The sequence below is a fragment of the Salvelinus alpinus genome, chromosome 26 (assembly GCF_045679555.1).
Source record: "Salvelinus alpinus chromosome 26, SLU_Salpinus.1, whole genome shotgun sequence".
NCBI classification, from domain to species: domain Eukaryota; kingdom Metazoa; phylum Chordata; class Actinopteri; order Salmoniformes; family Salmonidae; genus Salvelinus; species Salvelinus alpinus.
Genome location: NC_092111.1, coordinates 35,000,003 through 35,013,300, shown reverse-complemented (window position 1 = coordinate 35,013,300; position 13,298 = coordinate 35,000,003). Strand labels below are relative to the sequence as shown.

The 13,298-nt window shown below is 41.9% G+C and overlaps 2 protein-coding genes and 1 long non-coding RNA gene across 18 annotated transcripts in view; 2 read left to right on the top strand and 1 right to left on the bottom strand.

Moving 5' to 3' along the window:
• The first annotated feature begins 439 nt into the window (after nucleotides 1-439).
• Nucleotides 440-1,496, top strand: LOC139555238 (uncharacterized). Its single transcript, XR_011670967.1, has 3 exons — nucleotides 440-522; nucleotides 711-827; nucleotides 1,085-1,496. It is a non-coding gene; the product is annotated as an uncharacterized lncRNA (long non-coding RNA).
• A 1,882-nt stretch (nucleotides 1,497-3,378) lies between these two features.
• On the top strand, nucleotides 3,379-6,189 carry LOC139555237 (large ribosomal subunit protein P1-like). The gene is made up of 4 exons (XM_071368878.1): nucleotides 3,379-3,659; nucleotides 4,251-4,325; nucleotides 4,566-4,671; nucleotides 6,068-6,189. The coding sequence occupies exons 1-4, from the start codon at nucleotides 3,396-3,398 to the stop codon at nucleotides 6,148-6,150; spliced, it is 528 nt and encodes a 175-aa protein (XP_071224979.1). The 5' UTR covers nucleotides 3,379-3,395; the 3' UTR covers nucleotides 6,151-6,189.
• Nucleotides 6,190-9,219: 3,030 nt separating this feature from the next.
• The window catches only part of LOC139555236 (focal adhesion kinase 1-like), a 219,602-nt gene continuing 215,523 nt past the window's right edge, over nucleotides 9,220-13,298 (bottom strand). For all 16 annotated transcript variants that reach the window (XM_071368874.1, XM_071368875.1, XM_071368868.1 and 13 more), the window contains 3 exons: nucleotides 10,576-10,731; nucleotides 10,331-10,411; nucleotides 9,220-10,195 (listed from right to left, as the gene is read on the bottom strand). In XM_071368874.1, coding sequence (XP_071224975.1) covers nucleotides 9,977-10,195; nucleotides 10,331-10,411; nucleotides 10,576-10,731 — 456 coding nt within the window. In that variant the 3' untranslated portion in view covers nucleotides 9,220-9,976. The remainder of the gene's footprint in view (nucleotides 10,196-10,330; nucleotides 10,412-10,575; nucleotides 10,732-13,298) is intronic.

Below are 13,298 nucleotides of genomic sequence, written 5' to 3'. Positions count from 1 at the left end.
ACCATGAGTGAAACCCCTTGGTTATCTCATTTAATGAGATATTTTGGTTATGTTCAGACTCATAAAACACAAGGTGTGACATCCAGTTTGACTGAAGTCACTCTACATCCACTGATCTTTAGCCTGACACAGGAGGCTGGTCTCGTGGTAGTGGATAGAGTGGAATGGTATCCATGTGCCGTTTCATTCTCCTCGTTCCAGACAATAACATGTGCCGTTCTCCCCTCAGCAGCCTCCAATGTTTGAGTTTTTTTTTTTTGGTAACTGTGGTATACACTAATTATAGGGAGTAAATGAAACAAGATATCACAAATCTTCCATGCTACACAATGGTTCTGAATATTGTTGTGGATTCTGCTTGGTAACGATCTGTAGACTTTCTCAAACACACCTGGCTATTTAAACCCCCAGCAGAGACCAGACAACTTTATTACAGCAACAGAAACTCGGCAGAACTCACATTATCAGTCATGAAGACCATTCTTGTGTTACTAATGCCCATTTTGTTTGGGAACATGGCAGGTATGGATTTTGGAATGAATTATCTATCATCATGGTATATTACCTAAATCATGTGTATTGTGCGCGTGACTTTCACTGTAATCTAATTACTGGATTTCTGTGTAGTTCGAATTGTGTGTTCTGTCAATATCTAAAGAATTTCAGTGATGTTTTACACGTATACTGTATGTTTCATTATGATGTTTCAGTGGAGGCACTGCGGTGTTATGCCTGTGATGGCATAAACAACAATGCTCAGTGTAACCAGAACATAGAAAACTGCTTTCTCTCAAGTGACACCTGCATGACCGGCGTCGCCCAAATCTGTAAGAGCACAGATACTCTGTAAATGAATAGATACATTAATAAATCTCTTTGTAGGTAGGGTTTTGTGCAGGGGTACCAGTCACTTTGACTATGTAGGTTAATGAAAACTGAAATAAGTATCGTCAATAATTCTGTCATGTCAGTATATAAAATAAATTATACCTCACTGTTTCTCTTATCAGTTATAGACTCAATCAATTAATCTGCCAGCCCTTTAACCAGTTCATCTACTGTATCTTCCACTGTCTGTCACCAGTGGGGATCAAGTACATTTCTAAGACCTGCACCACCCGCTTGGCATGTACAACAGCACTCTCCTCCAACCTAGGAATCATAGGGGCGATCCAGGTCAGCTGCTGTCAGACTGACCTCTGTAACAGCAACGGTTCATCAGTCTCTGGAATCAACTTCCTGTTGCTCAGCTTGTCTTTTCTCATATCTGGCCTGGTTCTGTCTCTGTGAAACTCTGTGAAGTTTTTGAAATGAATGAATGAACAACTGAAATTAATATGTGGGTTCATCTTTGCTGGTTTTTTGTTGTTGTTGTTGTTGCTCATCCTCAGGATCTATGTCGGATAGGAAAGAAATAAAACGTTTTCCTATCTGTGCTGGTTCTGTGTCTCTGAATCAAGTTTTCGAAATTAATGAATATGAACAACTGAAATAAATATGAGTGTTAATCTCTGCTGGTGTTTTTATTTTTGTTTAACCTCTATGGCTGTCATTTTATATGCTGAAGAAAGGCAGTAGGCCTAGTATCTTTGCCAAAAGGCAAGACTGAAATATATACAAATATGTTCTGGCATAAAAATAAGATGCAATAATTTCATCATAAAAACGCACCCTATCATTAGTTTGACATGTATCTCCATCCACCAGTTTTTAAAGTAGTGATGATGATGGCCTTGTAACAAAGAACTGAAACACAAACACAGACGATGATATTGGAGTTTTACCCTGCCTGGTGTCGGTTGATGTCACATACCTGTGTATAGGATGGCAGGCAGACAACAGGACGTCCTTTTCACTGTAAGGGTTAAGGGCCCCATTCAATCAAACCTGCATTGCAGTATTTAGGCAGTGCTTGTTTTCCCATGCTCAGATTTACTCAAAGACTGGACTTGGGTACTGTATAAAAACCTACTACCAGGGCGACCCCCTACACAGGTTTATGTTCACTTTTCACAATTAGATGTGTGTTGGCACGGAATGAATATTGTAAATAAAGACACTGTGCAGGCCTAAACTTTGCTAGCAATGGTTGAGTTGGTTTTGCATGGCCCGGTGTCCTGGGTGAGTGGAGTTCGCTCATTTTAGAGCCTTCCAAAGGTCCTTAAGGGAAACATCCACCCACTTGGGGTACTTGGCCATGCAACTCAAATTCCACCAATGTCACAAAGCCACACCCACCCCACTTGCATTAGAAGTTCAGAGCGAGAAATCATATGCTATATATAAATAATTATCCTCAAATTGAAAAAAAATCATTCAATTAAGTAATTTAATTTCCATCATCCTAATCGAGGTGTAGATTACATCTCACATTCCAGTGTTCAAACACGTAAACAAGGTTGCATGGGATTTCTGTTAGGGTTCTATTCAATCCGCATCATGGAACTTCGGTTTTACAGCATTACTTAAATTTAAAGGCAATGGTCCCGCTTTAGCAGACACTGCATTCACAGTAAATGCTGCCTATGTCGGCTCAATCTGAAATCACCTTTACATTTCTATTGGGGAATCTGTAACCCTTCAGCTATAAAGACTGAATAGAGCCCATGTATAAAATGTGACTCCGTGCAGCCAATGGCAATGTCCGCTTTAGGTATAATGCCTGGAGCCGCTTGTGGACTGGACAACTTTACCGCAGTTCAACCTCTGACACAGCCAAAACAACCGCCATGGAGATGTCAGCTAAAGCAGATCTGATTGAATAGAGGCATTCGGTTACAAAACTGAATTATAAAGCTACAGAGTGTTATAGTTACAAATCGCAACGAGTAAATACAAAACATAATCGCTCCAGTGCTTGAAAATATGAGAAAAAGGCTATATTTGACCTGAATCACAAATACTTGTATCTCTGCTATTTTCTTGTTTATTGAACTCTTCTGAGACTGTTCTGAACCAGTTCTCATGTAGAATAACTTCCTGGTTGCTGTTCTGAACCAGTTCTCATGTAGAATAACTTCCTGGTTGCTGTTCTGAACCAGTTCTCATGTAGAATAACTTCCTGGTTGCTGTTCTGAACCAGTTCTCATGTAGAATAACTTCCTGGTTGCTGAACCAGGACATTGTATTACATTTACATTCTAGTCCTTTAACAGTCGCTCTGGAGCTTCTAAAGTAAGAAAAAAGTAACACAATAAAATAACAATAATGAGGCTATATACAGGTGAATGGGTTTGATCCTATGTGAATGGGTTTGATCCTATGTGAAGAATAAAACGAAGATTAATCTGTAGTTTAAATGTGGTTTAAAAAAAATTGCTCTGTGGTCTTATTTGTTAATTCTACAAGTCATCCAAATAAGTTTTAGTCGGTAGTCATTTGCATTGACTCCTCCCATGGAAGTGACGTTGATTAGTATATACACCCATGTCCCGCCCTTTCTCATTCTCTTTCCGCTAAAATCCAAGTTGGAAGTAAACGTGCCTAAGGTGCTTGGTTCTTCTCTTGAAGCTAAGGCCCAGAATCCGGCGACTAGCACCACTAAATTTAGGCATCCGACCCCAAAACTAAAGAACATACATAGAAAGATGGCATCTGTATCTGAGCTCGCTTGTATTTACTCTGCCCTCATCCTCCACGACGATGAAGTCACCGTCACAGTAAGTCCCGCTTAAAATGGTGCCTTGACCGGTCTCTTGTGTAGCTAACCAGCCTTACTTGGAACGCTGGTTCTTGTCTACTTCCGGGGTAGTGTGTAGCTGAGTCTGAATAAATATGAAGGGATTGTAGCAACGCCAACTATATTATCGCCTTAGCTGTCAATGTCACTAGCTAACTAACATGCTATCAGTTCGCTAACGTTAGTTAACGCCACAGACATCATGTGTGTCTTCTAGTCTGTGTAGCCAGCAATGTGTTGTTGCTGTAAGCATCGCTACGATAGCCTGCAAGTTAACCCTGGCGCCCTTAGTCAGATCTATGAAAAATTGCTAGCCAAATGTGACCATTTGAAACATTTTTCCAATAACATTACCATGGCTAGCTAGCCTAGTAAACTGAGGCCGGTGAATGCGATCAAAGCAGCCAACAAGTTGGCTTACTCATACAGAGGGTTTCCCACCCTTTTTGGCATTGGCCAACTACTTACTAACCTGGTCCAAGGCTAACCAACAACAGCCAAATACTGTTAGTGGTTTTGTCTTCATGCATCTACAGTAGAGGTCTGTAATGTGTAATATAATCATTTGCAGGAGGACAAGTTGATGGCTCTCATCAAGGCTGCCAATGTGACTATTGAGCCTTTCTGGCCCAGTCTGTTCTCCAAGGTGAGTCAAGCCCGTTTCTCCATCACCCTACACACGTGCAGGGGTTCATTGAGAAATATTCTGTGTAGCTTCTGACTTATTCCTTCATATCTATGGTGTAAAACCTTCCATCTCACTGTTTTGTGTGAACCTTGTTTAATGGTGACGGTACTTAGTTGCTCTCTGTAAACCATGATGTTATGACGTGGTAGTAATTCATGTGTAAAGGCGGCATCATGTCTGACCCGGTTTGTGTTACAGGCTCTGGCCAGCGTGGACATTGGCAGCCTGATCTGCAACGTGGGTGCCGGTGGTGGAGCCGCCCCTGCTGCTGCTGGAGGCGCCGCCCCTGCAGCAGACGCACCAGGTAACTAAAGGACACCAGTGTTTCACCCCCCTTTACCAGGGGCATGGGGCTACAGTCCTAGAGGGCCATTGTGTTGTTCAGTGGGCCAGGGTTTCACCTGCAGGGCCACACTAACATGGTTTCCATGTGAGCCAGTGCTTATTACAGTCAGTGATTTTAAAAACAAACTCTACATGCTTTTACTTCTTGTAACACATACAACGAAGATTCAGACCTCTGTTTCAAACATCTCGGGTGCTAGGAAGCACCGGCTAGACTGGAGATGGTAGCAGGTAGGGGTGTGTCGACATGGCCATACTCATTCGTAAATTGACAGTTGGACGTCAGATCAGATGATACTCGTGATCAGGAAATTTTTATTTTAATATGCCTAAATAGATGTTGACTAAATACCTCACTGCAAAAAAACTGCAGATTATAAGCAGTGTGTGGAGGGTGTGTCTGTTCTCAACTTGCAGTGGGCATATACAATTGCTGTCATTCAGTTAGAATACGCATTAGCGTTTAGTCTTTTCCCTACCCTCGCCCCACTTGTTAGATATTATGCACATTGACAGCAAATGTCCTCGCCATGTGATTTATCATAGAAGACAGCAGCAATCTGAATGATCAGACCGAAAACATGCAAGAAAGTGTATGTGAAATGATCCGAGTCCGTGCAGCCCGCCCATCTCTTTACAGACAGGAAAACTATCCAGTGTAGTTATTTAGACCACGCACATGACTGACTCAGACAGTATTAACTCACAGTACAGTATGGTTTAGAAACTGACTGACATGAGATGCTTTCTGGCACCCGAAAATAACTTGGCGATCGCGGATTAAAAAAAATTGTTGCTCTGATCATAACCGTATCCAGAAAATTGCCCATATCTGTTACGATGCTAGTTTTGTCCGACTACTAGGCGTACCCCTAGTAGCATGGTTTCCACTGCCGCTCTGAATCAGGGCCAGGGTTGCATCATGTCAGTTTGTAAACAATACTGTACTGTCTTTGAGCTTCAAACTCAGTGTCTGGTGTTTATCCATAGCTCTTATTGAGCCAGTTTGTCACTAATGGATCAGTTTTCACCTAATTTATTGGCCTAATTGGTGCTTAGATAAAAAGACTAGGTCAAAAAGTCGTAGCTCTAGAAAGATGCCAGAATTTCTGGATAGGAATTCCGAGTTGGATGGCCATTGAAACTGATTTCCCTCGGGTCAGAACTTGTTTTGAGATACCAGTTGTCTTGAACGCTCGTAAGTCAGAGTTTCTGGTTTTGAACGCGTCATGAATCAGACGTTTTGGTAAAAGTGTCTGTTTAGTCATTTGTGATTATTGTTCTAATTTGACAGCTGTAAGGATATTTATTTCACTATACATGTACTGATGCCATACCTTGTTTTCCTGTATTAGTCAAGGAGGAGAAGAAGGAGGAGAAAAAGGAAGAATCCGAGGAGGGTTCCGATGACGACATGGGCTTCGGTCTTTTCGACTAAACCAGTTTTTTGTAACTAATAAAATCAAAGAAACTGAAATGGCAACGTGTGGTTTCATTTGAACACCTTTGGTACAAGTGCTATTTGAAATATATTATGGGATAAAGACATTAAATGTGATCACCTGTGAACAAAATATCTCCAATAGGTGGAATACTTTACCCTGAAGTAGATTATGAATATAGGATAGAGGTTTTTCTAATCAGTAATCCTGCTATTATGACATCCTATGTGTCATTGAAATTGGCCTTAACCTTTTTGTACGGTCTTGTCTTGATGGCAATGGTGAGATTTTGGATAGTCTCAATCATGTTACTAGGGCTATAAATACCGTAACACCTTTAAGAAAGTCAATCCGCATCACGGAAGTTCATCCTTACAGCATGATTGAAGTGTAAAGGAAATGCATCCACTTTAATGGTGACTGCTGCATGTCGGCTCAATCTGAAATAACCTTTGAATAGAGCTCTAGAACCTGTGACCTGGTCCATACCCCAGTACCTAGTCCACTGCATCTATTATTTGCTCACATCTGTTCAATCAGTCCTTTAGAATGCAGATGACAAATGATTTGGAGAACATGCCGCATTGGGATTCAAACTGGTGACCTTATTGCATAATTATTGCACCAAAAAATGAATGGGTTTGGATTTCGAATCACCCGCTATCTCACAACAAACAATTCTGAAGACCAAGAACGACACATTTTATTAGTTTAAGGAACTACAGGTTATTCCTGAGAATAATTTATACCCACTTGTAGTTTGATGGAGATTGTACACATGATAGGGCAGTGGTTCCCAACTCCGGTATCCACAACAGCACACATCTGTTGAAACACCTGATTCAACTCAAGGGCTTGATGATTAGTTAAATAGAATCGGGTGTGCTTGTCCGGGGCCACAAAAAACACGTACTGTTGGGGGTACTGGAGGACCGGAGTTGGCAACCACTGTGATAGGGGAGAATAAAGTGGTCTATATATCAGGGGTGTCAAACTCATTCCATGGAGTGCTGAGTGTCTGTTTTTTTCCCCCTTTCAATAAGACCGAGACAACCAATTGTGGGGAGTTCTTTACTAATTAGTGATCTTAATTCATCAATGAAGTATACTGAACAAAAATATAGTGTTGGTTCCATGAGCTGAAGTAAAAGATCCCAGAAATTTGACATACGCACAAAAAGCTTCTCTCAAATGTGAACAAATTTATTTACATACCTGTTAGTGAGCATTTATCCTGTGCCAAGATAATCCATCCACCTGACAGGTGGCATATCAAGAAGCTGATTAAAAAGCGAATGATCATTAAACAGGTAGAACTTGTTCTGAGGACAAAAGGCCACTCTAAAATGTGCAGTTTCATCACAACACAATGCCACAGATGTGTCAAGTTTTTAGGGAGTGTGCATTTGGCATGCTGACTGCAGGAATGTCCACCAGAGTTGTTGTTCATTAATTAATGTTCATTTCTTTACCATAAGCCTTTTTTAACTTCGTTTTAGAGAATTTGTCAGTACGTCTAACTGGCCTCACAAACTCAGACAAATGCTCACCTTCGATGGCCACTGGCACGTTGGAGAAGTGTGCTCTTCATGGATGAATCCTGGTTTCAACTGTACCGGGCAGATAGTGTGTATGGTGTTGTGTGGGCGAGCGAGCGGTTTGCTGATGTCAACATTGTGAACAGGTGGTGGTGGGGTTATGGTATGGGGCAGGCATAAGCTACGGACAACAAACACAATTGCATTTTATCGATGGCAATTTGAGATACAGTGACAAGATCGTGAGGCCCATTGTTGTGCCATTCATCCGCCGTCATCACCTCATGTTTCAGCATGATAATGCACTGCCCCATGTCACAAGGATCTGTACACAATTCCTGGAAGCTGAACATGTCCCAGTTCTTCCATGGCCTGCATACTCACCAGACATGTAACCCATTGAGCATGTTTGGTGTACGACAGCGCGTTCCAGTTCCCGCCAATATCCAGTAACTTCGCACAGCCATTGAAGAGGAATGCGACAACATTCCACAGGCCACAATCAACAGCCTGATCAACTCTATGTGAAGGAGACGTGTCACGCTGCAAGAGACAAATAGTGGTCACACCAGATACTGACTGATTTTCTGATTCATGCCCCTCTTTTTTTTCCTCTTTGACCAACAGATGCATATCTGTATTCCCAGTCATGAAATCCATAGATTAGGACCTAATGAATGTATTTAAATTGACTCATTCAAATCTTTGAAATTGTTGCATGTTGCGTTTATATTCTTGTTCAGTGTACAAGGGAGGAGCGAAAACCTGCAGATACTCAGCCCTCCGTGGAATGAGTTTGACACATGGTCTAAAGCAGGGTTTTCCCAAACTCGGTCCTGGGGCACCCACTGAGTGCACTTTTAGATTTGTCCTCTAGAACTACACCACTGATTAAAATAACCAACTCATCATCAAGCTTTGAATCAGCGGTGTAGTTATAGGGCAAAACCCCAAAATGGTCAACCAGGTGGGTCCGTAGGACCGAGTTAGGAAACCCTGGTCTAAAGGAAGGGCAGAATCTGCGTAAACCATGGTCATATTCATTTGGCACCAAACAAGAAAATGTACTGGAACATGGAGGGACTACCTGAAGTTCTCCATTAAGAGATGCTTGTTTTTGTTTTCCGTTGCAAAATGTTTTGTTGCGGTGTGCACTAATGAATACGAACAACCCAAGAAATAGGGATCAAATCAAAAGAAGGTTTGTGTGACACCAGACTTGGTTTAAATATACAAAAAAACTTTCAGTGATAAGAAAACGACTAGCAATGGGACAGGGGTTTTAACTGCCAAACTATGAGAGGATTCAAACACATGATAGTTCATCTCCACTGTGGAACTTAAATGCGCTGGAAGCTTACAATGAGGAAAATAAGCCTCTCATAACATTTAAATCCCAGAGATGCTGAATGCTTAAATATATATATATATATATATATATATATATAACATAACCCTTTGTATATTCATTATTAGTTAACTTAAAAAGTGGCATGTGACATTTGTGTTTAATAAAAAGAAATATCATTCATTTTGTGATATTTTATTATTCACTGTATTATTCACTGTGTCGAGAGGTGCCCGAGTCCGTGTGTCAGAGAATGGCCAAAAAATACAAATGATGAGCGTCCAAAACAGTCATAATATGCTTTGATTCTTTAGCACACCATAGATAATAGTGTTTAACACAGACATCCCAACCACTGAGATCTCTCAGAAATAAAATGTTAATCAAATATAGCTTGTAGTTCTTCAATGGTTCAAATCTTCCAGTTGGAATTGTTTTCTATTTCCAGATCAGATCTGTGATTATTATCAGCCACCTGGAAGAAGAGGACGTCTGATGATGTGAGCTGAAATTAATCTCTGGTAAAAAAAAACACTGAAATTAATCTCTAGATAAAAATGCTTTTAAAAACAATCAGCACAACCGAGACGCAGACACATCAAATAAAACAGAAGAGATTGTATGTAACTGATCTTCAAACATTCTGGAGAGCAGCGACAGACAGAACAGAAGCCTATAAAACAGTTTTCAGGAAGGGGGTGGAAGGGTACGATTGAGTCGAGTGACCAGTTCTGTCTCTATCCTGTAGTATCAGGAGCTCTGACCGAAGTGCGAGCTGAGCAGTCTTGACTTGTGACTTATTGTGCGGTCTATGATTGCTATGGGAGCTGAAACCAACCAGCCCCATTTCCACAGCACCAGACCCCCTTCCCTCTTATATCCCTCTCCCTCCCCTCAGAGGTCTTCCATGCCCAAGGAGCTAGGAGTCGGAGGGGGCTAGTGTGACCCCCGGGACTGGGCGTGGATCATCTTGAGCCGGGCCTGGTCGATGACGTCCAGCAGGTTCTTGGCGTCTACGGCCAGGGCGTGGGCCGCCGTCAGCATCTGTTTCTTGTAGTCCTGCTGCAAGCTGGTGAGGACGTACTGCTGGGCCAGCTTCATCTTGTTAATCAGCTCGGCCAGGTCAGAGTTCAACAGCTTCTGGGCCATCTCAATCTGCAGAGGAAGACAGTCAGAACACATAAGAAAAATAAGCCGGTTAGTTTGTTGTCAGACACAATAGGACAACAGTCAGAGTATCAACAGAGTCAGAAGCAATATGTTGACTTGTAATGAAGAGTTATTTCTCACCTCTCTGTGTGTGCTTGCTGGTAACACTGGTATGGTCTCGTCCACTGTGGCCAATAGGGTTCTCAACGCTAGTCCCACCTCCTGTAAAAAATAACCAGTATATCACTGTAATAGAAGAACAAAGCTAGAACGGCTTACAAACCAGTATCACTCGACAATAATATCCTCTTGATCAGCATATAATGATGATGATGATTCAACAACAAATGTTTTCTTTTATCGCCATTGATTGAAGCTAGCCTTACCTTGACCATTGGGACGTACTCCTCTGGAGGGGCTGGCTGGATCTTACTGGACATCTCTATAACAGCCTTGACCAGCCCCGTCACGTTCTCATACACCTTGTCGTTGGAGCGGTCCAAGTTGGCCGTGGGGGGAGGGCTGATCTCCTGAGGCTGGATCTACACACCACAGAGATGGGGGTGAGTTGGTTCACATACAGCATACTGAGGGAAGTGAATCTATCTACCTAGAAATCATGTTAGTTATTATATTTCTACAGTGAATCTATTATGATGAAATGTGTGATTGTAAATTTCTATTTCCAACGGGGCTATACATTTGGGTGAGTTTTTTTTCTCTCGCCTGAGTAGCCTCGTTTCCCTACCAAAAATAAAATCTGTGAAATAACAATGTCAAATACAGGTAGCCTAGTCAAATAATTAACATCCAATCACATTAACCGTTACTCTCGTGGAAATTCCACTAACGGTCCGTATGTAGCCAAACGTAGCTGCTGCTCATTCCGTTTGCTCTAAAATATAAATGATGATAAATGGTTAAAAAAGTACGGCCCACGTCCATAGAGACACATACCAGCTCTACTGGTAGTACTGCTACTACCAGCAGTACTACACCTGCACCTGTTGAAGACACAAGTTGTTCTGCTTCCACGAGCCCATCCAATGCTAGCATCAGTAATTCTACATTTGTTGCTAGCCCAGCTAGCATGGACACTGACAGTTGTGAATCTGATGCAGCCGAAGAGCTACTGCCCCCTTACCCAGGAAAGCACCGGACAACAGACAAGGACGTTGGACCATCGAAGAGGCGCAAATATGATGAGCATTACATTGATTTGGGGTTCACTTATATTGGGAGTAGTGCCTTTCCTCAGCCACAGTGTATTATATGTGCAAAAATACTATCTCACAACCTGATGAAAGCTTCACTCTTGCGCAGACATTTAGAAACAAAACATTCCAATTTGAAAAATAAGCCACAGGAGTTTTTTGAGTGAGAATTAAGACGACTTTCGAGTAGTAAGACATGTATAAAAGCAGCAGATACCATTAATAAGAAGGGGCTAGAAGCGTCTTATACGGTGAGCTACCGAGTGGCTAGGATAGGCAAGCCCCATACTATTGTGGAGGACTTAATTCTTCCGGAATGTTGGGGGAAAAGGCCAAAAAAACTATACAGACAATGTCTTCATCAAACACTGTTTCGTGACGCATCAGTGACATGGCAGGAGATGTTTTGAAACAATTACTGCTTCGCATAAAAGCCAGTGAATTCTATGCGTTGCAGCTGGATGAATCAACAGACGTGGCGGGCCTGGCACAGCTCCTGGTATTTGTCCGTTACGTTTATGGGGGGTCAATTAAGGAAGACATCCTCTTCTGCAAACCATTGGAAACCAGGACAACATGAGAGGATATTTTTAAAGTACTGGACAGCTTTGTGACATCAAATGGACTTTGGTGGTCAAGATGTCTTGGTATCTGTACTGACGGCGCAAAAGCCATGACAGGGAGACATAGTGGAGTGGTAATGGGTGTGCAAGCAGTTGCTCCCGACACCACTTGGGTACACTGCAGCATCCACCGAGAGGCTCTTGCTGCCAAGGGAATGCCTGACAGCTTGAAATGATGGTTAAATGGTTAAATGTGTTATAGCAAGGCCCCTGAACTCTCATGTATTTTCTACACTATGCAATGATATGGGCAGCGACCATGTAACACTTTTACAACATACAGAAGTTGGTTATCAAGGGGCAAAGTACTGACATGTTTTTTTATTTTTATTGAGAGACGAGCTTGCAGTTTTCTTTACTGACCATAATTTTCACTTGTCTGACCACTTGCATGATGACGAGTTTCTCACACGACTGGCCTATCTGGGTGATGTTTTTTCTCACCTGAATGATCTGAATCTAGGATTATACAGGCACTCTCCGCAACTATATTCAATGTGCGGGACAAAATTGAGGCTATGATTAAGAAATTGGAGCTCTTCTCTGTCTGCATTAACAAGGACAACACACAGGTCTTTCCATCATTGTATGATTTTTTGTGTGGAAATGAACTCAAGCTTACGGACAATGTCAAATGTGGTATAGCGAAGCACCTGAGTGAGTTGGGTGCCCAATTACGCAGGTACTTCCCCGAAACGGATGACACAAACAACTGGATTTGTTATCCCTTTCATGCCCTGCCTCCAGTCCACTTAGCGATATCTGAACAAGAGAGCCTCATCGAAATTGCAACAAGCGGTTCTGTGAAAATTGAATTTAATCAGAAGCCACTGCCAGATTTCTGGATTGGGCTGCGCTCAGAGTATCCTGCCTTGGCAAATCCCGCTATTAAGACACTGATGCCCTTTGCATCCACGTACCTATGTGAGAGTGGATTCTCGGGCTTCACTAGCATGAAAACTAAATACAGGCACAGACTGTGTGTGGACAATTATTTAAGACTGAGACTCTCTCCAATACAACCCAACATTGCAGAGTTATGTGCATCCTTTCAAGCACACCCTTCTCATTAACCTGTGGTGAGTTATTCACCATCTTCGATGAACAAATAAGGTTTTATATGTAAAATGGTTAAATAAAGAGCAAAATTATTGATTATTATGATATTATTATTTGTGCCCTGGTCCTATAAGAGCTCTTTGTCACTTCCCACAAGCCGGGTTGTGACAAAAACTCACACTCATTCTTATGTTTAATAAATGTATCGTATGG

What these genes read in the sequence shown, in the direction of transcription:
- LOC139555237 (XM_071368878.1), top strand. Translation starts at nt 3,396, where the DNA reads ATGGAAGTGACGTTGATTAGTATATACACCCATGTCCCGCCCTTTCTC. An exon ending in GGCCCAGTCTGTTCTCCAAG is followed by an intron (nt 4,326 to 4,565) that starts GTGAGTCAAGCC and finishes TTTGTGTTACAG; the next exon opens with GCTCTGGCCAGCGTGGACAT. An exon ending in CCCTGCAGCAGACGCACCAG is followed by an intron (nt 4,672 to 6,067) that starts GTAACTAAAGGA and finishes TTCCTGTATTAG; the next exon opens with TCAAGGAGGAGAAGAAGGAG.